Source organism: Acipenser ruthenus, chromosome 9 (genome assembly GCF_902713425.1).
Source record: "Acipenser ruthenus chromosome 9, fAciRut3.2 maternal haplotype, whole genome shotgun sequence".
NCBI lineage: Eukaryota > Metazoa > Chordata > Actinopteri > Acipenseriformes > Acipenseridae > Acipenser > Acipenser ruthenus.
This window is the reverse complement of record NC_081197.1, coordinates 40271333-40291949: the sequence shown is the minus strand read 5'-3', so window position 1 is coordinate 40291949 and position 20617 is coordinate 40271333. Positions and strand designations below refer to the sequence as shown.

General features: G+C 37.5%; 1 protein-coding gene across 4 annotated transcripts in view; it reads left to right on the top strand.

Annotated features, from left to right (window-relative positions):
• Positions 1 to 20617, top strand: part of LOC117405815 (intersectin-1-like) — a 71287-nt gene that overhangs the window by 5514 nt on the left and 45156 nt on the right. The window contains exons 2-9 of one of the 4 annotated variants that reach the window (XM_059029979.1): positions 12305 to 12364; positions 12474 to 12494; positions 14121 to 14213; positions 15018 to 15081; positions 15668 to 15828; positions 17376 to 17519; positions 18951 to 19032; positions 20415 to 20462. In XM_059029979.1, coding sequence (XP_058885962.1) covers positions 12337 to 12364; positions 12474 to 12494; positions 14121 to 14213; positions 15018 to 15081; positions 15668 to 15828; positions 17376 to 17519; positions 18951 to 19032; positions 20415 to 20462 — 641 coding nt within the window. In that variant the 5' untranslated portion in view covers positions 12305 to 12336. The remainder of the gene's footprint in view (positions 1 to 12304; positions 12365 to 12473; positions 12495 to 14120; positions 14214 to 15017; positions 15082 to 15667; positions 15829 to 17375; positions 17520 to 18950; positions 19033 to 20414; positions 20463 to 20617) is intronic. The other 3 variants (XM_034009193.3, XM_059029981.1, XM_034009196.3) reach the window with 3 other exon arrangements.

Below are 20617 nucleotides of genomic sequence, written 5' to 3'. Positions count from 1 at the left end.
TTCTGTTCTCCGACTAAATAAATATCACAATATATTTGCCAATTTTTCTGTAATTCTTAGTGACAGAGATGAAGAGAAACAGATTTGAGTGATTTAAATGCTGTTTCTGTTTGTTGACATTTTTACCTACAGAAACTGTTTCGATAACTGTTACTATTAAGGAGGCTGTGTGGTCCAGTGGTTAAAGAAAAGGGCTTGCAACCAGGAGGTCCCCGGTTCAAATCCCACCTCAGCCACTGACTCATTGTTTGACCCTGAGCAAGTCACTTAACCTCCTTGTGCTCCGTCTTTCGGGTGAGACGTAATTGTAAGTGACTCTGCAATTCACACACCCTAGTCTGTAAGTCGCCTTGGATAAAGTCTAAATAAATGCCCTGTCTAAATTAACAAATAATACAAAAAAAGGTCATGTGATCTTGTTCAGCCAATCACAGCACTTAATTTACCCAAGCCATTTTATAATAGAACTTTTTGTCTGCTACACATCTGTCCTAGTATGTTTAAGTATGTTTGTGTGGTTTTATTTTTAACAGAGCTCTAAAGTCGCAACAAACCGTAAAATACAACAAAACCTGTTATAGTATAATAATTTCTCAAAATATAATATCAATCTCAAAATATCGTTCTTTTGATTGTACTGTTCACCTAAGCTAATATGTGTGGGGGATGGGGGAGCAACAAAATGTAAGCTAAGAAAAGGGACGGCATATAAAAATTTTGCTCACCAAGCTTTAAGGTGTTGATGACAGATGCCATGCAATCTGCATGAACGCTGCTGCAGTATCTGCAAATTGTCCCGTGGGCATTAAGGAATTGACTGATTATTTAAAGAGCTGATGGCTTGAGTCGGGCTATGAGCAGCAAGCTTTAGACACCCCACATATTTTGTGCCTTTGTTGACTGGTTCACTTACAGTAGTAATTCAGCACGTTACAGTAGTTTTCAAATTGCACATGATTGTGTGAGACTGCATCCTTTAAATGTTATTTGAGACAAAGGAAAATGTGCCTGGAAAAAAAAGAGATCTTTGGTCTTTGTACTGTAGTGTGTTACAGCTTTTTCCAGGCACAGGAACCAAAGCTGTATGGAGTTGTAGAGGGGGGCGTGTTGATGATGTCTGTAATTGTGACATGTTGATGCTGGCAGTGGGACTAGTCTTTTAACTCTTAATACTGCAGACCTGTATAGAGGTCGCGGAAAAATAACTTCAAAACTGCAGACCTCTGTTTTGTTGACTGGAAAGCTAAATCCTCTAAAAAACCTGGAGGTATTTTCATGTGGCTTATTTCTTTATTTTTCACTGTGAGGAACTTTTACTTGTTGCTCAAAGAGTTAATGTGCAAACATCTCAATCACGTTTCCATAGTGACATGATGTCGTTGTTGCCAGACACTGACAGCTGCCTTCGAAAGCTGCAATTGATGCACCTCTCCATTGTCTGCACATTCTGCTGGCAGTTTGTTGTGTGAGAGTGCTAATCAAGTGCACTTGGCAGACATTCTCTGCTTGAATTCAAATTAGCAATGTTTGAAAAATAGTGTTTGTTTAGTTTTAACAAATGAAGCTTTGATTCCAACATGTCTGAATTTACCATGAATGAAGATACTGATTTTGGCTTTACTGTACTGTAGATGCTGTTGTAGATTGTGTGTCCTCTTAAAATTAGTGCTTTGATTGGCTCAAAAGGAAAGGTTTATCCATATCCATTTTATGAGTTTAGTTCTATTTTGGTCCCATGTACAGTACTTCTCCTACCCCTAAAAGGAATACAAATACATCCATCGGATTCTGTCTAGTCAACGCCCCGATTTTAAACGATAACTTCTTGCTGAAAGTACAAGTTTCACCATTAATTTCCAGTTTAATAACCATGCGCAAATGATGCACATGGAGGGAAAATACTGCGGCTGACATGAAAAAAAACTGCCTAAAAGTAGTTGCTCAATTCATTAATGATTCAGACAATTGCTTGCATCATCGATGATGAAGGTTCAGCGAAGACATGGAGTTTGGTGATTTTGGATCAAATGATACAGACTCCGCAGTCTGATTGATTACGCTTTCCTGTTACGCTACAATCCATATTTTGGATTTTGTTTTATGTATGTTTGTAATTTATTTATTAAATGTTTAGACACTGCAAGAGCTTGTTTTTTCACACTGGACACTTTATTTTAGTGTACCGAAAATTTCACATGTTTAAATGTACAACTTTTATTCCAGCGTTTTTCACCTACATATGTGGCTTTCATGATGTGCTTTTGCACTGCACACTATCTTTTAAAGTTTAATGTTTGTTTTGTGAAAATATTTGAAATTGCAAAACAGTGGACATACTGCAGCAGCTTTGAATTGTATTTCACCAGTCAAATATGTTAAGTGCCATTCTTTTGATTCTTTAGCGTGACTGTGTGCTTTTGCCTTTTACGACAACTTTACACTCATAATGTTGACTCGTCAGAATCTATCTATATTACTCTTTCTATCTTTAGCTCTTTTCTTGCACCAGCTGTGCATCACTTAAATGCTCATTTCTCCTGCTGGGTAAAGAATAGGTAACAAAGATGTAACTATGGTATACAGTACCTACCGCTGAGAGACATTTGCTCAAACTGTGCTCAAATGCAGGAAACTTGGCACATGCCTTCATAGCCTGGCAATGTGCGTCAAACACAGCCTGTACAAAATAGGATCAAATGGCTTCCATTACAGAAAGCAAAAAACGTTTGGTAGCAGCTATGCAACTTTGACATCCTGCTGAATATACCGTACAGTAGCATCATCATTCTCAACAAGCAGGAATGTGTTTTTTTGTTTTAATGTACTTGTTTTACCAAATCTTTTTTCTAGTTGAAAGGTGTTTTTTTTTTCTTTTCTTTTGAGAATGCAGTTTTAATAGGATGTCTAATTTTTGTTTGTCAGTGATGCCAAACTGCACAGTGTTTTCTGTTCATCTCCAAGAGCCTATGACACGGAAATCAAGTTCGTATTTTAAGTGGTTTTCCAACAAGTCATAAATGCAATAATCTAACCATATTGTTTATATGTAATGCAAGCTGGCTTTTCTGTAGTATAATGTAGTCCTGGATCTGGTATTTTGTATTATTGTTTGTCCATTTGTAGTGGTCGGAAGGGTCTGTAAAAATAGAATTTGTTCAAAGGAGTAACTCTCCTTTCAATTCCTAGATCTGACTGATAGTTACTGTAGTTAAGGGGGGCAGCAGTGTGGAGTAGTGGTTAGGGCACTGGACTCTTGACCGGAGGGTTGTGGGTTCAATCCCCAGTGGGGGACACTGCTGTTGTACCCTTGAGCAAGGTACTTTACCTAGATTGCTCCAGCAAAAACCCAACTGTATAAATGGGCAATTGTATGTAAAAAAATAATGTGATAACTGTATAATGTGAAATAATGTATAATGTGATATCTTGTAACAATTGTAAGTCGCCCTGGATAAGGGCGTCTGCTAAGAAAGGAATAATAATAATAATAATATGAACATACAGTATTTAATATGAACATCTTCCCTTTGTAGTGTAGTTCAGACCGAGAGCTCAATGTTTTGTATTACCACAGTACATCTAGCAGTGCTTTTTTTATTTTAAACCTCCAGTAATTGCACAATAGCTTAGCCCTGTCTTAGACTATCTAGTGCATTAACAGAGAAGCTACAGCATGCCATGTACAGAAAGACATTTTTTGGTTACCAGTTGATTAAGTAAAATGTAGAGTTTGAACATGTGTGCTTCTGTCATTTACAGTATGCTCATGGGATGTATATTGGATTTTGTTCTGGAAATGAGTCATTCTGCAATTTTTGTTGAGAAATGCCAGGAGTGCTGTAAGAACAGTCCAGTTTACAAGACACTACAATTTGCTTTTATATATCACTTTTCATGCAGACCATCTCAGGGCGCTTTACAATCACTCTAAAAGTAAAAAAAGCTATTGGCTAATCAGTCCCACTCAAAAATAAGCAAATTAATGTTTTTTAAACTGATTTAAAAGATTCAGCTGTGCTGGTATTTCTGATAGAAATTGGGACCGAGTTCTAGAGGCACGCAGTATAACAGCTAACGGCCCCTCCTGATTTTAAGCGACTTCTGGGAACCACCAATTATTTACTGAGCACAAGCTGCGACTAGGAGCGTAAGGCATCAACCGTTCCTGCAAATACTGAGGACCAAGGCTGTGTAGTGCCTTATAGGTAGTGAGCAGAATTTTAAAATCAATCCACAATTTAACAGGAAGCCAGTGCAGGGACTTGTAGTGCTACACAAGACCTCGGCAAATGTATTATGAATAGCAAAATTTGCCTCCCAAGTAGTGTGGACGTAGTGGAGGTGTACATACAGTATTGTATAGTACAGTACCACACTGCAATTGCAATGAAACTTGGTTAAGATATTCTTTAGCGCCATTTATTGATAGTATCAGAAACTGGGAATATACAGTAATAAGGAGACCATCCTGTCTTGTACGGTATGTCACACTTACATTTGAACAAATCTTAAGAACAACTGATCTAGTGATAAGTGGGGATAAACATTCTTTACCTTAAATTTATTGAGTGCATCAGAATCTGGTTAAACTCTTTTTTTAAGCTTGACCTTGTTTCTTAACCTCTGTACAGCCAAGCATTTTTGACATAATGTCACACTGACAGGCAAGCATTTTTTATGACTGTTTATCACTTTACTTATTTGAGACCAGAGTTTTAAAAAAAGGATATTTAATTTCCAGACCTTTGTTATAATAAACTACTACATTTTCTTCCTTTTACAAAACATTTTTTTGTAAGATTACAAAAAAAGTGAAAAATGAAAAACAAAATGTTTTCCTACTTTCCTAGGTATTTTTTTTCAACAATTGAAAACAATGTTCCAAAAATTCTTAGGTACCCCCCTGTAAACTATAGATTTTTTTGACAATTTATCATTAATTATGGTATCTATAGTTATAATACCAGGGCTCTAAATTGGCAACAGACAGGGAAAGGCCAAAATGCCCTTCAGTTCAATAAATTTGTAGAGGGCACCAAGGTCACTAAACTTAAGTCAAGGCCAAAGTGTAGTATGTTGTGTCATTTTGCTTTGGATTCATATATAAAGGTAATTATTGGCCAACGAAAGAAACAACACAGTTTAACTTATTTATTCAGAAAATGCTGTGTGTTATTTATTAATTTTTTTGTCTACCAGCAGCCTAGCTCCCTGTGCTGAAGCCAGATTTTGGCTTTTATCTGTAATCCATGCTTGTTAAATTTAACATAAACTAAACTTAGAAATCTCATTCCTGCGTGTAACATACAAGTCGCTACTGTAGCTCGGGTTCTGTCCTGGTTAAATAAATACATTTGAATTCAATTTGAGTTTGGGTATGAACTACAGCATGCAGTGGGACCGGGATCGGAGCCTGACCTTCTTAATGTCAATCATAACTCTGCTATTCTGAGCATACTACCATAACATTACAGGTGTATTTAAAGTTAGTTTCAACAGAAAGTAAAAGGTCTTTTTTAATAAGAAACTGCCCAATGTTCATGAAACATTTTGTAATTCTCTGCTTGAATGCAACGCATGCATGATTTTATTACACTAAAAATAACCTTGGATGTGACACTCTGCTGTTTAAAAGGTTTGTTTAGCAACTCTTAAGATCTTTCAGTTTTCTTTTCCCCATAAATATATGCACTGTATAGTGAAATCACGTACTGTAGACCGTTTCTTCACTTCCGCATTGGAACTAATGGAAAAAAAAACTCAGACTATGCATAATGAAACTTCCAAAACGTGCATTAATATTGTCACATGAGGGGTGCAGATTGGAGAGTGTGTCGAGCAAAGGACTAACAGAACTCGGGTGTGAATGCCAAGTATCGTATTTTAGTTGTTGCTTCATTTCAAAATAGCTTTTAAAGTGTTTTAAACAGAGGGAGAAACAACTTTTTCTCGGCTTATGCAGTTAAGGTAATGTAAAGTATTTCATTGTTATTGCTCTTGTATCTTTGCTGTACTGTAGATATTCCTGTACTACTATAGGCCTTCAGATTCAACAATAAAATCTGAAATGTTTATAGAATACATAATGTGCTGGATAGGAGTCTTCACTCTTTATTTGAAGGCACTGATGGGCTTAGTTGTCGATGACAATCATTATGAAACTATAGTGTATTAGGTGATGTTACATAGCTATTGGATGCACTAGTGCTGGGACCAACATGTGTTTTCATGTTTGGCTATCCGTTCGAAATACTGATACAAACTTTTTTTAAATCCCTGTCATTGATGTATCTTTGCAATAAACAAAGAAGCAAAAGACACGTTTTCATAAAGTAATAGCATTACTGAGGTTTACTTAGATGAACAAGCAAGTGAAAACTGTCAAATTTAACTTCAATAAACACTAACATGAATGAATAAACAAAATAAATGTAGGAAACGGGGTGTTCAGACAGCACCTGTAGAACTCCTCTGTTTTTCCCCTGGGTTTAATCTGTAGTATTTTGTATTTAATCATATCCTGATGTAACTATCACTGTTATCTGCTGTATTACTGAATTGTATTTTGTCGCACTTGTACTTGCTTGAACCAAAGTCATTGTACTGTGATACTTGAAATGTATTTGCTTACGACTGTAAGTCACCCTGGATAAGGGAGTCTGCTAAGAAATAAATAATAATAATAATAATAATAATAGTTTACAGTTTAAAATTGGGGGAGGGGGGGGGGGTCGGTCACCATATTGGTTTTCATCTATTCAATTCCACACACAAAACAAACAAAAAAAAAAACACGTTGATCACAACCCTTGCTCTGAAGCTGGCCAGTGTTGGAAGGCGTGAGGCATTTGGAGTCACTTACCTGTATTGGTATCCTCTGATTCTGACTCGCTTTTCAGATCTCAAGCAGCAACTGCATCTTTCAGAAGAGATCACAATTTGGCAGCTTGGGTTGTGTGCACATCCTAATCTGGACTATTTACTGCTGCCAATGACTATATGTTTTGAATATTCGAATGTTTGTCCCAACATTAGTTTCCGCCTTTATTGTGTCTCCCCAGAAAAGAACATTGAGATATCTGCCTTGTTCCCTGTGTCTGAAAACATAAGCTAAATGCTAATCTTCTGCTGGCAGTGAGGGTACAGTTTTGTAGTTATTTACTGTACAGTACAGCTCAGTATTTTGGATTGTAGGGAGGAAAAAAGGGTATTGCTGAAAAGAAGAATTCTTCAGCTGTACATTTCGGACAAAGATCTGCAAGAAGACAGGATGTTTTTGTTCCGTTTGCCTTTGGTTACTGTGCTGTTGGACTTTGGCTTTTTACTGCAGTAGCTTTTCAAAACAATCTCAAATTGGGAAAAAAAAACCAGGAGTGAGTAATCTCCAATGTGTTTTTGTTTAGTTGGTATTGTGAATACCGTTCTGATTGTTTGCAATGTGATCAGTGCTGTTGTGGTTGCTGGGTTACATGTTGCCTGATGTCATACTTGCTGTTGCTGAGATGCGTGATACCATAAGTGGGTGAGCAGCGTGTGTACGACAGAGATGGCATCTTAAGTGCTATAGTATGCAGCACAATATATGAGCTCTGCAGCACTGTTTCGTGCCAGTTTTGTATGATACAACAGCTTAATTGTGGTTGTATCTTTGTAAATGCATATTTGTTTGATTAATTTTTTTCTCTAATTGAGGGTGGTACATTTTGGGCTGGGTCAAATTCGAAGGAATACAGTAATTTATTTGTCTAGTAGTGATCTTATCTCTTGTCTTTTTTTTTTTGTCAGATCAATATTTAGTGTCAAGTTAGTTGTTTTATGATTTCATTTAAAAAAAATAGTTTTACTGTGTTTTACTGGGTTATTACACAAGGTACACTACAACACAGTTTTGTTTTATATTGTGCTTCATGACTAAAGGCTGCCACACAGGAGACGCGATGCGGTTTTTAAATTTGGTGATGGGATACTTTTGCAGCAACCAGAAGTGACACAGAGGCGATGCAACAAGTTTGAAAACTGCCAGATCTATACAACTGTTAAAAATTGCAATTGACAAAACTATGATCAAGACTGGTACATATTTGTCAACGTGCTGTGGAAATTGAGTGTCTTCTGTGATGGTATTTCAACACCTATGGCAGTAAATCATATATATCGGGCTTATCCAGTTCCTTCAAAATTCACCCATAGATTGTCTTTCAAATCTGTATCTTGTATAGTTATGATGACCTTTGTCATTGCTCTGGGTAATTTTCAGGTATATCAGTTCTCTGATTGCTCAATGCCCTAGTTGACGAGCGACAAATTGCAAAAAATAGGATTCAATTCTATTTATTTGGTGTCGCTCCAGTGCCGCTCCTGTGTTGCCTGTGGTGTGAAGGATACTTATCAGAAGTATAGGTTATATTCATTTTGTCGCATCGCTGCAGTTTCGCTTGCCGCATCGCGTCTGGTGGGTAGCAGCTTTAAGTCATCATAAACAGTTGCACAGAGAATTTTAGTAGCCTGTGAAGAATATTCAGTTTCTTCTCTCCCTTTTTTTTTTTTTTTTTTTTTTTTTTTAAATAGAAACAAAACCACTGATGCATTTTGGTCATCGAATGCTTTCCAACCTAGGAAAAGAAAAGCAAAAAAAGTTACAGGTATAACATATGACCATCAACTGGCAATATGCATCATGTTTAACAATTCGCTTCTTAAAGAGCAGGCAGCCATTCAGGGTTTTTTTTTTCTGCTCTCCTAACATTTGGAGTAAGTTAAAGACCAATCTTGTTGAGTACTACAGTATGCAGGTTCTTCCAGATTATTAATAGAGTACAGTTTTGCAATTCGCATTCAGAGGTCGCGTTAACGCAAATTTTTGCATCCTAGACGCAAAATAAATCCATTCAATGGACCATATTCGTGGTAATCTATTACACGGCAGAAATGACTGTAAAATACTTGCTTGTTTAAAAAAAATACTGTTCTGCAATATAACAGCATTGATCAAGGTACACTCCAGTCCTGTAGGTGGCAGCAATGTCCTCATATTTGGCTTTGTCAGCAATATTAAGGATATTTACTTTTAGGCCCCGTCCGCACTACATAACCGATCTCGAGAACCGTACTCAAAAACGTTTCAATTAATCCAGCTCAAACTTTAGCGTCCACACTGAAGTACTGTTTCATCTTTAGCTGGGCGTAATGCGTACACACACTCATGCTATTAGAATAGGTTTGGTTACAGTTCCTTGCAACACAATGAACATTGGAAATTAATACGATAGTCTCCCACCATGCACTGTATTTTATTTTAAAATAATGTGTTATGCCCCATATTGACAGAGGTCCATATTGCTAAGAAGTAAAACAAGTATTTTGGAAAAAGTAAATGCACACACACACACACACAAGTAGGGCTTAAAGTTTTCAGGTTTTCTTTTTTTTAATCGGGTGACAAATTTAGCTGATTCTGTTTTGTAATTCTGTTAATTGCAAAACAATCTTTGCTTTTACCTTCATATCTTGCCTGAGCCTAATTCTGGTCCTTTTTTAATTTTATTTCAAACAGAGCTGACAAATTACGTAAATTGTTCATCCCCGATCCTACTTTTATTATTATTTATTTCTTAGCAGATGCCCTTATCCAGGGTGACTTACAATTGTTACAAGATATCACATTATTTCACATTATACACATTATACATTATTTCACATTATACAGATGTCACATTATTTTTTACATACAATTACCCATTCATACAGTTTTTTTTTTTTTACTAGAGCAATCTAGGTAAAGAGGGTGCAGCAGCAGTGTCCCCCACCTGGGATTGAACCCATGACCCTCCGGTCAAGAGTCCAGAGCCCTAACCACTACTTCATACTGCAGAGTCAGAAGTAGATGGCTGAGATGCAGATGAGCAATCTTCTTTATGAGAATCCCCTGAAGATGCTGACTGCTTAGCAAAAAAACTTCCGATTGACAATTGACTTTCTGTCAGTGTACACTCTGCACTAGGTATTCATTTTTATGCTTAAAAAAATCTGCAAGGGCATCCCTGTTAAACTAGTGCGGAAAATAACAAAAGCACAACGTTAAATTAGGTGACTGCAAAAATGAAATGTGAGTACTACAGTGACCGAAGCAGTAGTGATGGATGAAAAATACATTCTTATAATTTTTGAATGGGAGATGAAGTATCCATGGCTTATCGAGATGGCAAGATGTACAGTGTGTATGAGAGCTGCTGGGCAAAAAAATAAATAAATAAAAACATATACGCAGGGATTTACAGTTTTTCAAGAATCTTTGCTTAAAAGACACAGCGATGCTGGTATTGGAATGCAGAAAAATATTAAAACACACGTAGATGAAGGAAACAAACAATGCTTAGAATCCCGTCTCGTCATGCGAACGGTCTACTGTTAGTATATATAACAAAGAGAAAAGTGTTGGTGTATATCTATACACAGACAGATCTTTTTAAACTACTACATGCCATAGAGTTTAAACGTTCATAAAAATGTACCAAAATGCACATCCCTGGAGTTTTGGGCATGAAAAGAAAAGCTAGCACGACCTGTGGTACAGTCTCTTCAACCATGTAGGTCTGTCAGGCATGTCTACACTCAGATGAGAGAATGGCACAGAGGGAGTCTTGTGTAGAGGCTGGGAAGAAATTTAAATATAGAGTTGTTGACTGCATCAAGCCAGATCTTGAGGTTCCTCCACGACACACACACACTGTTCATCGAATGGGACTAAGATGTGGATTAGCCATGTCTGCTTTAATTGGTAGTTTAGTGTGTTTTTATTCATGGAATTGCAGTTTATTCCAGGGAGTTTCAGACAACAGCCTTTTAGTACAAAATGCTGAATGAATGAATAAATGTGCTGACTGTATACACAACACAGATACTGTAGATGTAATAATTATATGGGAGATTTATTTATTTTTCATATTGTAATCTTACATAATCTCAGTACAACACCACATTACTCCAATAGAGATGCTGCATTTACTAAACTGTTTCAGGAAGAGTTGGGGCAAAAAAACAATTTTATATCTACAATATAGAGACTGTACTGACTGTTCAGCAGGTGGTGGAGTCAGTAACTCCATTCAGCAACGTTTTCAGATCAGTTTGTCTTGCAAGGCTTTCCTCCATTGTTTTGTAATGCTCTATTACTGTTTATACAATCTGACTGTAGAGTTGAATCTGTTTAAAGAGCTGTACATGCTTTCCTTTGTTGGCTCAGTATCTAATGTCAAACTGCTGTGGATTTGCTTTGACACTCCTCACTGCTGACATTTACAAAAACACTGGGACAGAAACCTCCACTTTCAAGGCATTGCCAGCAACTGCTGCTGTACTGTCAGAGTTCTCTCTGAATGTACACAGCTAGACAAAATGATTTAAGGCTAGTTTTATTTTTAACTTAATGGATACCAAAAAAAAAAAAAAAATGTTGCTGCCCTAAAGGTGCTGGAGATTTGCATCTGTGTAGAAATTCTGCAGCAGTATTTTCACATGAGTTTCACACAGCGCTGACCTTTCATGAGAATGCTTGCTCTCTGACTGAAGCCAAACAGGACAAACTTCCACAGAGTGGAAGTAGATGAGAGACTGTAGAATCAATGTTTGTAGATCTTTGTAGGGAAGGGTTTCTGAGATTCTGAAAAGAATATTTTAATACGCTATAGTATAGAAAGGTGCTCCATTTCAGTTGGTTGACTGGAAGAATAAAGTACTGACATTGACAGGGCTGCTGACTGCTGAGGAATCATTTGTTAAACTGAGTGAGCGCTATATTTCTGTAAACCTTTATTGGTTGTTGGTCTACTGAATTACATGGCTGGCCTGGACGGCTCACTGGTACTTGAACACCCCACAATCACATATTGAAATTACAGCTGTGAAAGTTTAAACATTACAAGCAGAAGTACACATTCTTAGTACTGTACTAAATGTTTAACTAACAATGCCAAGCTTTGAGGACCATTTTATATATTTTGTTTCAACCAATTATAGTACAACATCTTGATACACCACTGTAACTGAATTCTGTAAGTAACTGAATGTACAATTATACAAAGGTGTAATACAAATGACTAAACAGTAAGTGAAGCCTATACTGTTGTATTGACGATGCATGTGATGGTTAAAACGGTTAACAAGTTTACTCAAAAGATGTGAAGGCTTCATCTCAATTGTGTTTCGTATGCAGTGGTTACAGAAGTTCAGTACTCTGGCTTTTGGTCTCTGTTGAACCAATTCAGCAATAAAACTCTGATTTTAATCATACATATTTTGTTTGTAGGTATCTACTGGGAAGCTCAGGTTGACTGAATCATGGCTCAGTTTCCAACACCTTTTGGGGGTAAGATATTTGCAGCCTTCCATATATTGAATTTGCTTTTGTTCCCAAAGAGCTCATGTAAATTATTTTTTTCCCCCGTCCCTGTTTTTTTTTTTTTTTAACCTTTTAGGCACTCAGCCCAGTGAAAGTGGTAAGTGCCGCTGAATGAAGTCTTGTAATTTGGTACCCCCAGGGCAGGTGCTTAGCACTCTGCAATCTGGTAATGTACACCACCTAATTCTTGCTGCTGTCCTCTCTATAGGTCTCAATTACAAGAGCCCTGCTGCCTTTGGTATTCAGTTTCCTTTCATTAGCCTTTTTGAGCTCACTGATAGTAATTGGGCAAACCTGTGTTTCATTTACTGTACAACGCTGTTCTGCATGTTCATATTTTGTATTTCTAAAACATTCATGCCCTAATAAAATGAGTGGCATTATTGTACATAGTATTAGAATAACTGGAACAGACAAGGTATCTTAATGCAGTCATTGAACTAATTGCACAAACTGTTCTTCCTGAATACAGCCTGACCATCCCCCGTTCCATAAAACCTGGTGGAAAATACAAATTCCTCTTCAGCAATTAAAATGCATAATTTCAAGGTTGTGTCTCGCTCGCTCGCTCGCTCTCTCTCCCTCCAAAGTACATGTACAGCATTACTGTGTGTTTATTATATCATAATAACTATTATGGAGAAAGATACAGGTGCCAGGGCAATTAGACAGGCTTTCTGGGCTGTGGGGGTTTAGTGTGCTGGGTGGGGGTGGGGGTGGGGGAGTGTACAGGAGGTATCACATAAATATCTACACAGGGTTCAAACTGTGTGTGTGTGTGTGCTTTCTAAAGCTACAGTGTGGTTTCTATTTTTTTGTTTTGTTTTCAAACAAATCAGATGCCAGGTGCTACCCCAGTATTTATTTTGCAAGGATCTACTGTACAAATATATTTTCAAAATACTTCTATTTCAAATTCCTTTGGACAATTTGCATGAAATGCTTTTTGGAATCCCTCTCTATAAAATGACATTAAAAATGCTCTGCAATAAAGAACCATGTGCATGCATTATTTAAGAAAATAACAACCGGCCATATTTTTAAACTTTAAAAAAGACATTTCAATAAGCCTTTCACCTTAATGTGTGCAATTAATGAGTTATGTAAAGAATGTTTCAGGTTTCTTTGTTTTTATACAATGTTGTGATGCATGGTTATCTTACACACGTTTGCATTTAAGTTAATAAAACATGCATGCAACCATCTTGATCGACAATTCAGTTTACCCCACTCTGCAAAACTACAGAAGTTGGAAGAGAGCGGGCCAAGCTGATACTAAAACAGTGTAAATATTCGATTTGCATTTGTCATCCCTACACAATCAATGTGTCTTCACTGAGGGGGTGTAAGTTATTCTGTAGTTTGGTTGATGGATTGAGCATTCTACTTGCTCTATAGTGTCATTCTATTATTTTGACTATTCTAGTTGCTTAGGACTAAGTGATGTTCAGATTAAACAAGGTTCTATGTGTTTTAAACATGAAGAGCACCTCTGTTCATGTTTTAAATGTTGCACTAGTTGGTTTATTTATTTGATTGGTGATTTTACATGTATTCTGTGTGTGAATAACATGTGCTACAGCTTTTAACCTTTTAATATAGTTTTGCTTTATAACATTCTCTAACATTAGCATGGCGCATACATTTTTTAAAATCTGTTTACAAGATGCATGTACTGTATATTTTATTGTAATGTATGTGTCTTGTGGTTTTCCATTAATAGGGGGCCTGGATGTCTGGGTCATCACTGCAGAGGAGCGAAATAAACATGATCAACAGTTTTACAGCTTGAATCCCACGTCTGGGTTTATCACTGGTAAGGGAGGGCAGATGGAGGCCACTGCATTAAAGCAGATCATTTAATCTTGGAATTGTTACACAGCGTTCATCCACATAGTGAAAATAACTTTTATTACACAGCTCCTGAATTGACGTTTTTTTACTTTTTTGCTGCGCTCACAGAAAAAGAAAAGAAGCATTGTGATTAGCACCAGGGTAAATACCGGTATTACACTGAATACTTATTGGTTATGAATACCGGTATTACAATGAATACTTATTCTTTATCCTGTGTGCATCGACCCACCTCGGGATTTGGGTCGACAAGCTTTGACCAAGGTCAAGCGAGACAAAATGCATGATGGGCGTTCGTAAGAGGACAAAGTAAAATCAGCCAGAAATGTTCCGTAAGGAACATTTCTATTTATTCTGTTTAGCCATGTTTTTGTTGATTTGAGAAACACAATGAGCCAGATGGGCCGACGATTCGGTTCAGAAGAGCTTGGATGGAAGTGTCTGTAACAGGCTGCTTCCGGGGCATCGCATACAGGCATTTACTTGTTTCTGTTGCCCAAGACGAACCTGCTTCTTCAAAAAGCAGTGTGAAATTACACCGGGTCGCGACTTGGGTAGAGCATGCCAGTGTGAAAGGGGCTTTACAAAGCAGGGGTATTTAGATCAGTATCAAGATTTAAATAAAGCCCTCAATGAAGGGGTCTGTGAGGTTAATAACTCAATTTACAGTAAACACTAAAACTAGTGTAAGTGTCCAGCTCTTCTGTACTGCTGTTAATTTAGTGGTAGTGTAGTTAACCGGTTCTATTTATTTCTTTTTTAACAGGTGATCAAGCAAGAAATTTCTTTCTTCAGTCTGGACTTCCCCCTCCCATTCTTGCACAAATATGGTAAGTCCTAGCTCCCTGCTTCTTTCTGGAGTACTTGCACGTGCTTTTTGAAATGTTTAGGTCTACTCCGCCAAAATAGAACATTATCTGCATAACACCATTCCATCTTTTATAACCTGTGTATTTATATATATATATATATATATATATATATATATATATATATATATATATATATAAATAAATAAATTGGTTTTATAACCCCAGCATTCTGTTAACTTCGATTGTCTTGTCTTAGTAAATTATTATCATCTGTTATAACATGCCATGACTGTCCAATAATATGCAAGCTTAAATAAAATGCACCAGTCAGATGCACAGCACCTTCTAGAAACTCTGACATGCCACAGAAATGTAATATATCCTGAACCTTCTAACACTCCACCATTTTTAATTAAATATTTTCAGTAGTTATTTAATTTTACTTTTTTAAAAAAAAAAAAATTGCATTGTATTACATTTTACTATGCCATTCATCCATTGAACAGTCAAACTGCATGATAGAGAATATTTTGCCCATCAGAGGCAAGATGTGCTTGTGGCTTTCAGCATGCCAGAGAAATGCTACCTCTACCTCTCTGTGCAGGGCCCTAGCTGACATGAACAATGATGGGAGGATGGACCAGCATGAGTTCTCCATCGCTATGAAGCTAATTAAACTGAAACTACAGGGTCATTCGCTCCCTCCTTCACTGCCCCCTATCATGAAACAACCTCCCCTTGCTATTCCTGCTGTCCCAGGGTTTGGTAAGTATGCAGGATAGGTCATTAGGGTAGCTTAGGTTTGCTTCTCCCTATAAGTGTATTTGATTTCATCTTGTGCTTGTCTCAACTGGTATGTAGTTGGGTTAAGCCTGGAACCTGGTCATAGCTCTTGTAACAGGGTATAATGGAGGGTGTGGGTATTCGCTGCTTCACAGGAGAAACTGGAGATCAAGACGGAGTTTGTAGTTGACACGCCAATCCGGTGCGCAGGTTTTATTCATATATACCAGAAATATCACGTGACACAACCAGCAATGGTAGCTCACAGAGGACATACGACAGAGTGTACAAAAGGCAAAATAAAACGCTCTGCAAAACTAACTATCAAACAAAAGTTGCCGTCAATACGGCGAGCACGATTCCCCTATGCAGGAGGACCCGCTTATACACCTCGCTACTACACTTGGGATCTAAAATCCCAAATGAATCCCTGTTCCTATTTACGTTGACCAAACATCAACCTCGGATATACACATGGTCACTGGTGACTTTGGCTTCCTTTTCACAGAACAGTTCCGACCCCAGATATACACACGGTCATCGGAAGAGTTGACTTCCAAGCCTCCGATCCTGGTTAACACACACGGTGACCAGAGGAATTGATATTTTCTGATTCTCTTTCGGTAGCACAGACGGTCTAAATCCTATAGCTTTGCAGCATCCCTGAGATGTGTATCCGGGACCCTTTTGTACATGACGCTTCACTGGAACAGGCCCACCTGCTGTTTAGGGACCGGCAGCTAGCCAATCACCAGCTGTTTTTCCCTGCAACCAAACACAGCAGGTGGGATGTCCCAGATGGAGTGGCAGATTCTCTATTAAATATGTACACAAATAAACATGCTTTTTAACCAAAAAGCTTCAAATAGAATATGCATTCATTAATCTCCATTGTGAAAAAACTTAATGATAAAACCCTGCAGTGAATGGTGGACATCAAGGGTAGTGATCTATTCAGCTTGGAGTTGGTAAGTCACAGTTTGGCAATTTGGTTTCCTGTTTGATACAGAAGTGTAGACCGTAAGCATTTAATCAATATGCAAGTTTGCAGCACAGAAATGTGTTCTTCATGTGTTGCTTGTATCCTTGCTTACTGTTTGCTTGCATACTTACCTTGTAGCATTAAAGGAAGAATTACAGTCTTGTCCTTTTTTAATGCCAGGAAAGATACAGTGATTAATCAGAACACATTTAAAATGGTGGTGTATGTAAGTTTTAGAAGGTTTATCTGAGCTAGACAAGTCGTTTTCAACAATTGTCAGAGACAGATGATGGATTATACATTTTACTACAGTCTCATTGGTGTTAAATCCTGTTACTGTTTTTGTTTGGCAGAACCTTTATAGAGGTATGTGTGAATAAACCCCTTCATGGGTTATTTATCTTAAGATTTAATAATGTTTTAGACGTTTTAGACCCCTTTTTTTTTAGACTGTTTCACTTGGTGCATCACTGAAGCCTCTGTACAGGCTGACTAAAAGTAACCGCAGTTGGGACACATTCTATGATCTAAATCTCTCTTTGTGAAGGAATGGGCGGCATTGCTGGTATACCTGGAATAGCAGGAGTTGGAATGTCGCCCCCTATGGGGACATCTGTTCCGTCAGCAGTGCCACCAATGGCTAATGGGGCACCTGTGATGATCCAGCCTCTGCCTGGCTTTGCTCATTCAGGTAAATCCACATATCCATCAAACTGGAGATTCAGTAAGAAACCCGTTATGATAACTATTGGGACTTAATGTTAAAAACCTAAAATTTAATAATTTTGACTGCTCAGAAATGTGATGCAGTGTTTCATTTTCAGTGAGGTTCTGTTGCCCCTTTCCACTTTTGTAGTTTGGTGTGGACTGAGATTCAGAGAGGTTGATTTGCTGGCAGGCACAGGGTGTTGTATTTTGCTGCAATCTCTAGGCCAGTGGAAGGTGCAGAACCCCACTATGCCTCTTTGCTATTTTAATACAGTAAACAGTTGTTTTGATGGGTTTGGTGTACAGTATTTCGTACAATAAAAGTATGCCTCTTAAAAACCTGGAGAATTGTGTTGTACAGTATAAATGACTAATGACTTGTCAAATCTTAAAGGGCAATCTAATTAAGTGGAACAAGTAATCATTATTACAGGCATACACATCCTTTTACAGCGGAGGTAGAAAACTCGTGCAGAGTGAATTTCATTATCTATCTGATTTTCTGTACAAATGTGTTTTTGGTGCTGCTCTAGTGCAGTTGTTCAGGTGACCCTGCAGATTGTATTATGTATTTATCAGTTTATCCATAACAAAAGCTTTTTGTCTCCCCAATGACAATGTGGTTATAGTTTGTCACCACTTAAACAGTAAGTTCGGATACTGGAAGATACAGTTGTGTGGTTGAAGATAACATAACCTTACTGTAACCAGGCAGGGAGGGGGTTAAAATCCCCCCTGCTAAAAACATGTGCATATGCACATTTGTTTAGTTTAATCATTGTGTTTAATTTGTTAATCTTGTTTAATATTAATTATTCCCTGCACCTGGTTGACATTGTAAATTAGAGCCAGGTGCAGGGTATTTAAAGAAGGTAGTCCGTCTGCTCTGGGCTGCTGCTGTGTGAAGAAGCACGACTGTGCGCGTGTGTACAGCTGAAAAAAGAACAAAGGTAGTGTGTAAACCTTTTTGTTTTGTGGTTTAAACTGTGTTTGTTTTGTTACGCTTGTGCCGGTAAACAGCTTAGCTGTCCAGCTTATTAGAGAAGGTTCCAGTTTGTGTTTAACTGAGTGCTCGTTAGAGCTAGGTGTTTTGTTTTCGTTTTTATTTTTGTTATTAAAAATAGCGCATCCTCGCTTTAAAACCTTCAGTCTTGTGACTGAAAGGTCAAAAGGGCAAAACAAACCCAAGCCGCAAGGCTCGTTTACACTTGCATACTGGATTTTAAACAGGAGATAGCACCACAACTCCGTTGCTATTTCCAATTACCAAGCTTTCAAAATGTGGGTCATTATCTGAAGGGGATCTAATTCAGACCTGTTCCTTTTTATTTTTAGCGGTTGATGTTTCTTCATTTGTTTGTCAGTGGGTGTAGTGGTTTTTAAATTATATTGTGCCTTGTTGTTTTTATGCTAGCTGCTGCTGCAACACTCAAGAGTTCTTCCTTAAACCGATCTGGACCAAAACTACAAAAGGCCCAGTCGTTTGACATTGCAAAGTAAGTATCCCAAGGAGATGTAGATTGTGAATTGAAATAAGGTAATATTTTACATAGTAAGAGGAAGTCATTTTATTTTAAAACAATGTTGTATTCTGAAAGTGTGTGTGTGTGTGTGTTTGTGTTTTTTTTTTTTTCTTTTTTTTCTCCCTTTTATGTCATATGCACTAATAAAATGTATAATACTAATATTTATCCTTTTGATGGGGGATCCCCATCTGTATTGGGCTCTCCCTGTTACAAATTTGGCAAGGTATCCATGCTATGCTATAGCACCACCTTTTTGCAGTGGAAAATGTTATCTTACCAAATCCAGGATCCATAGCTCTTAGACTTATAGCTTGGAGCAGTTCAAGTTGGCATGTGGATGTGCGTTAAAAGCTCTGTTTACACTAACAACTCGGTCCTGAGCTGGCTTTGGGTCTAACAGATGAAAACACTCATCATTTCAGCCACACTATTTGCACTTGACCGCAGACCTAAGCTGGGTTTGGCTCTGTGTGTGTGCACATAGCCCCTGAACTGTAGTGCCTGCCCCATGATCACACCTTGCATCCCTTCCCCAAAACACAGATGCAAAAGTGTTTAAATCAACGTGAAGGTTGTCCTTTGTGTCGCTTGTATGTTTCTACTTCAAGGTGGTTGTTCAGTGCTAATTAAGATTTAATTTTGTCGTCAGAAATGGAGCGAAGCCTTGAAAACCTGCATATCAGTACCGTCTGTTTGTCAGACTCCTCTTATATATAAATAACACCTGTTTCTTTTTATTTTCCACTTCCAAAGTCTCCTCTTTAGGGGTGTGTGGACATTTAAAGAAACATGTGTAAATGTACACAATAACACCTCAGTCTGACAACTCTTCTTTTATGTAAGTGTAAGCAATAAATCTTGTTTATTTTCTTACCCGTGAAAAGACTTATTTTGCTATTAAACAAAAGCGAAACTCATTAGTTAAATATCAAAAAAGAAACATCTGCGACCTTTCAGTTGTGTATGTTGTCACCTCAGAACTCAAGTTTATTCACAATATACTAACAACGCATCACAGTACTGTCTGATACAGTTTAAAAAAATAAAACCATTCCTAAATCGAAAGGTTTCTTTCTCGGGGCGAATGCAGTCCTTTGTTTAAAAGGAAAGTGCTTATACATATATTCACATCGCACCACCTCCGATGTACACTGTGAAAAATAAAGCCTGTACATCTAAATTGATTAAACTACAAGCTTGTGGCTTTATTTTTCAGGTTGTATAATTGTTAGTACCGTGATGCATATAATTAAACAAACGCTATGTTAAGGCCTAAAAACATTTTCCTTTTAAACAAGAGACTGTATTTGTATTTGCCCCGTGAATTACTGTAATTATTTGTTTACTTCTAGATTTGAGGTACCCACAAAACCGAACAAGTATCAAAGTACGACCACAGGGTACGTTTGTAGATATTTGTGAAAAATAACATTTCTAACTAACGTTTCATGGTAACTAGGTTTTTTCCACATTTATCCCACATAAATTATTGACGTTTTTTCACATTATAGCACAAATGGAATCCTCTGCATCTGTCTCTCGGCATTCTGTCAAA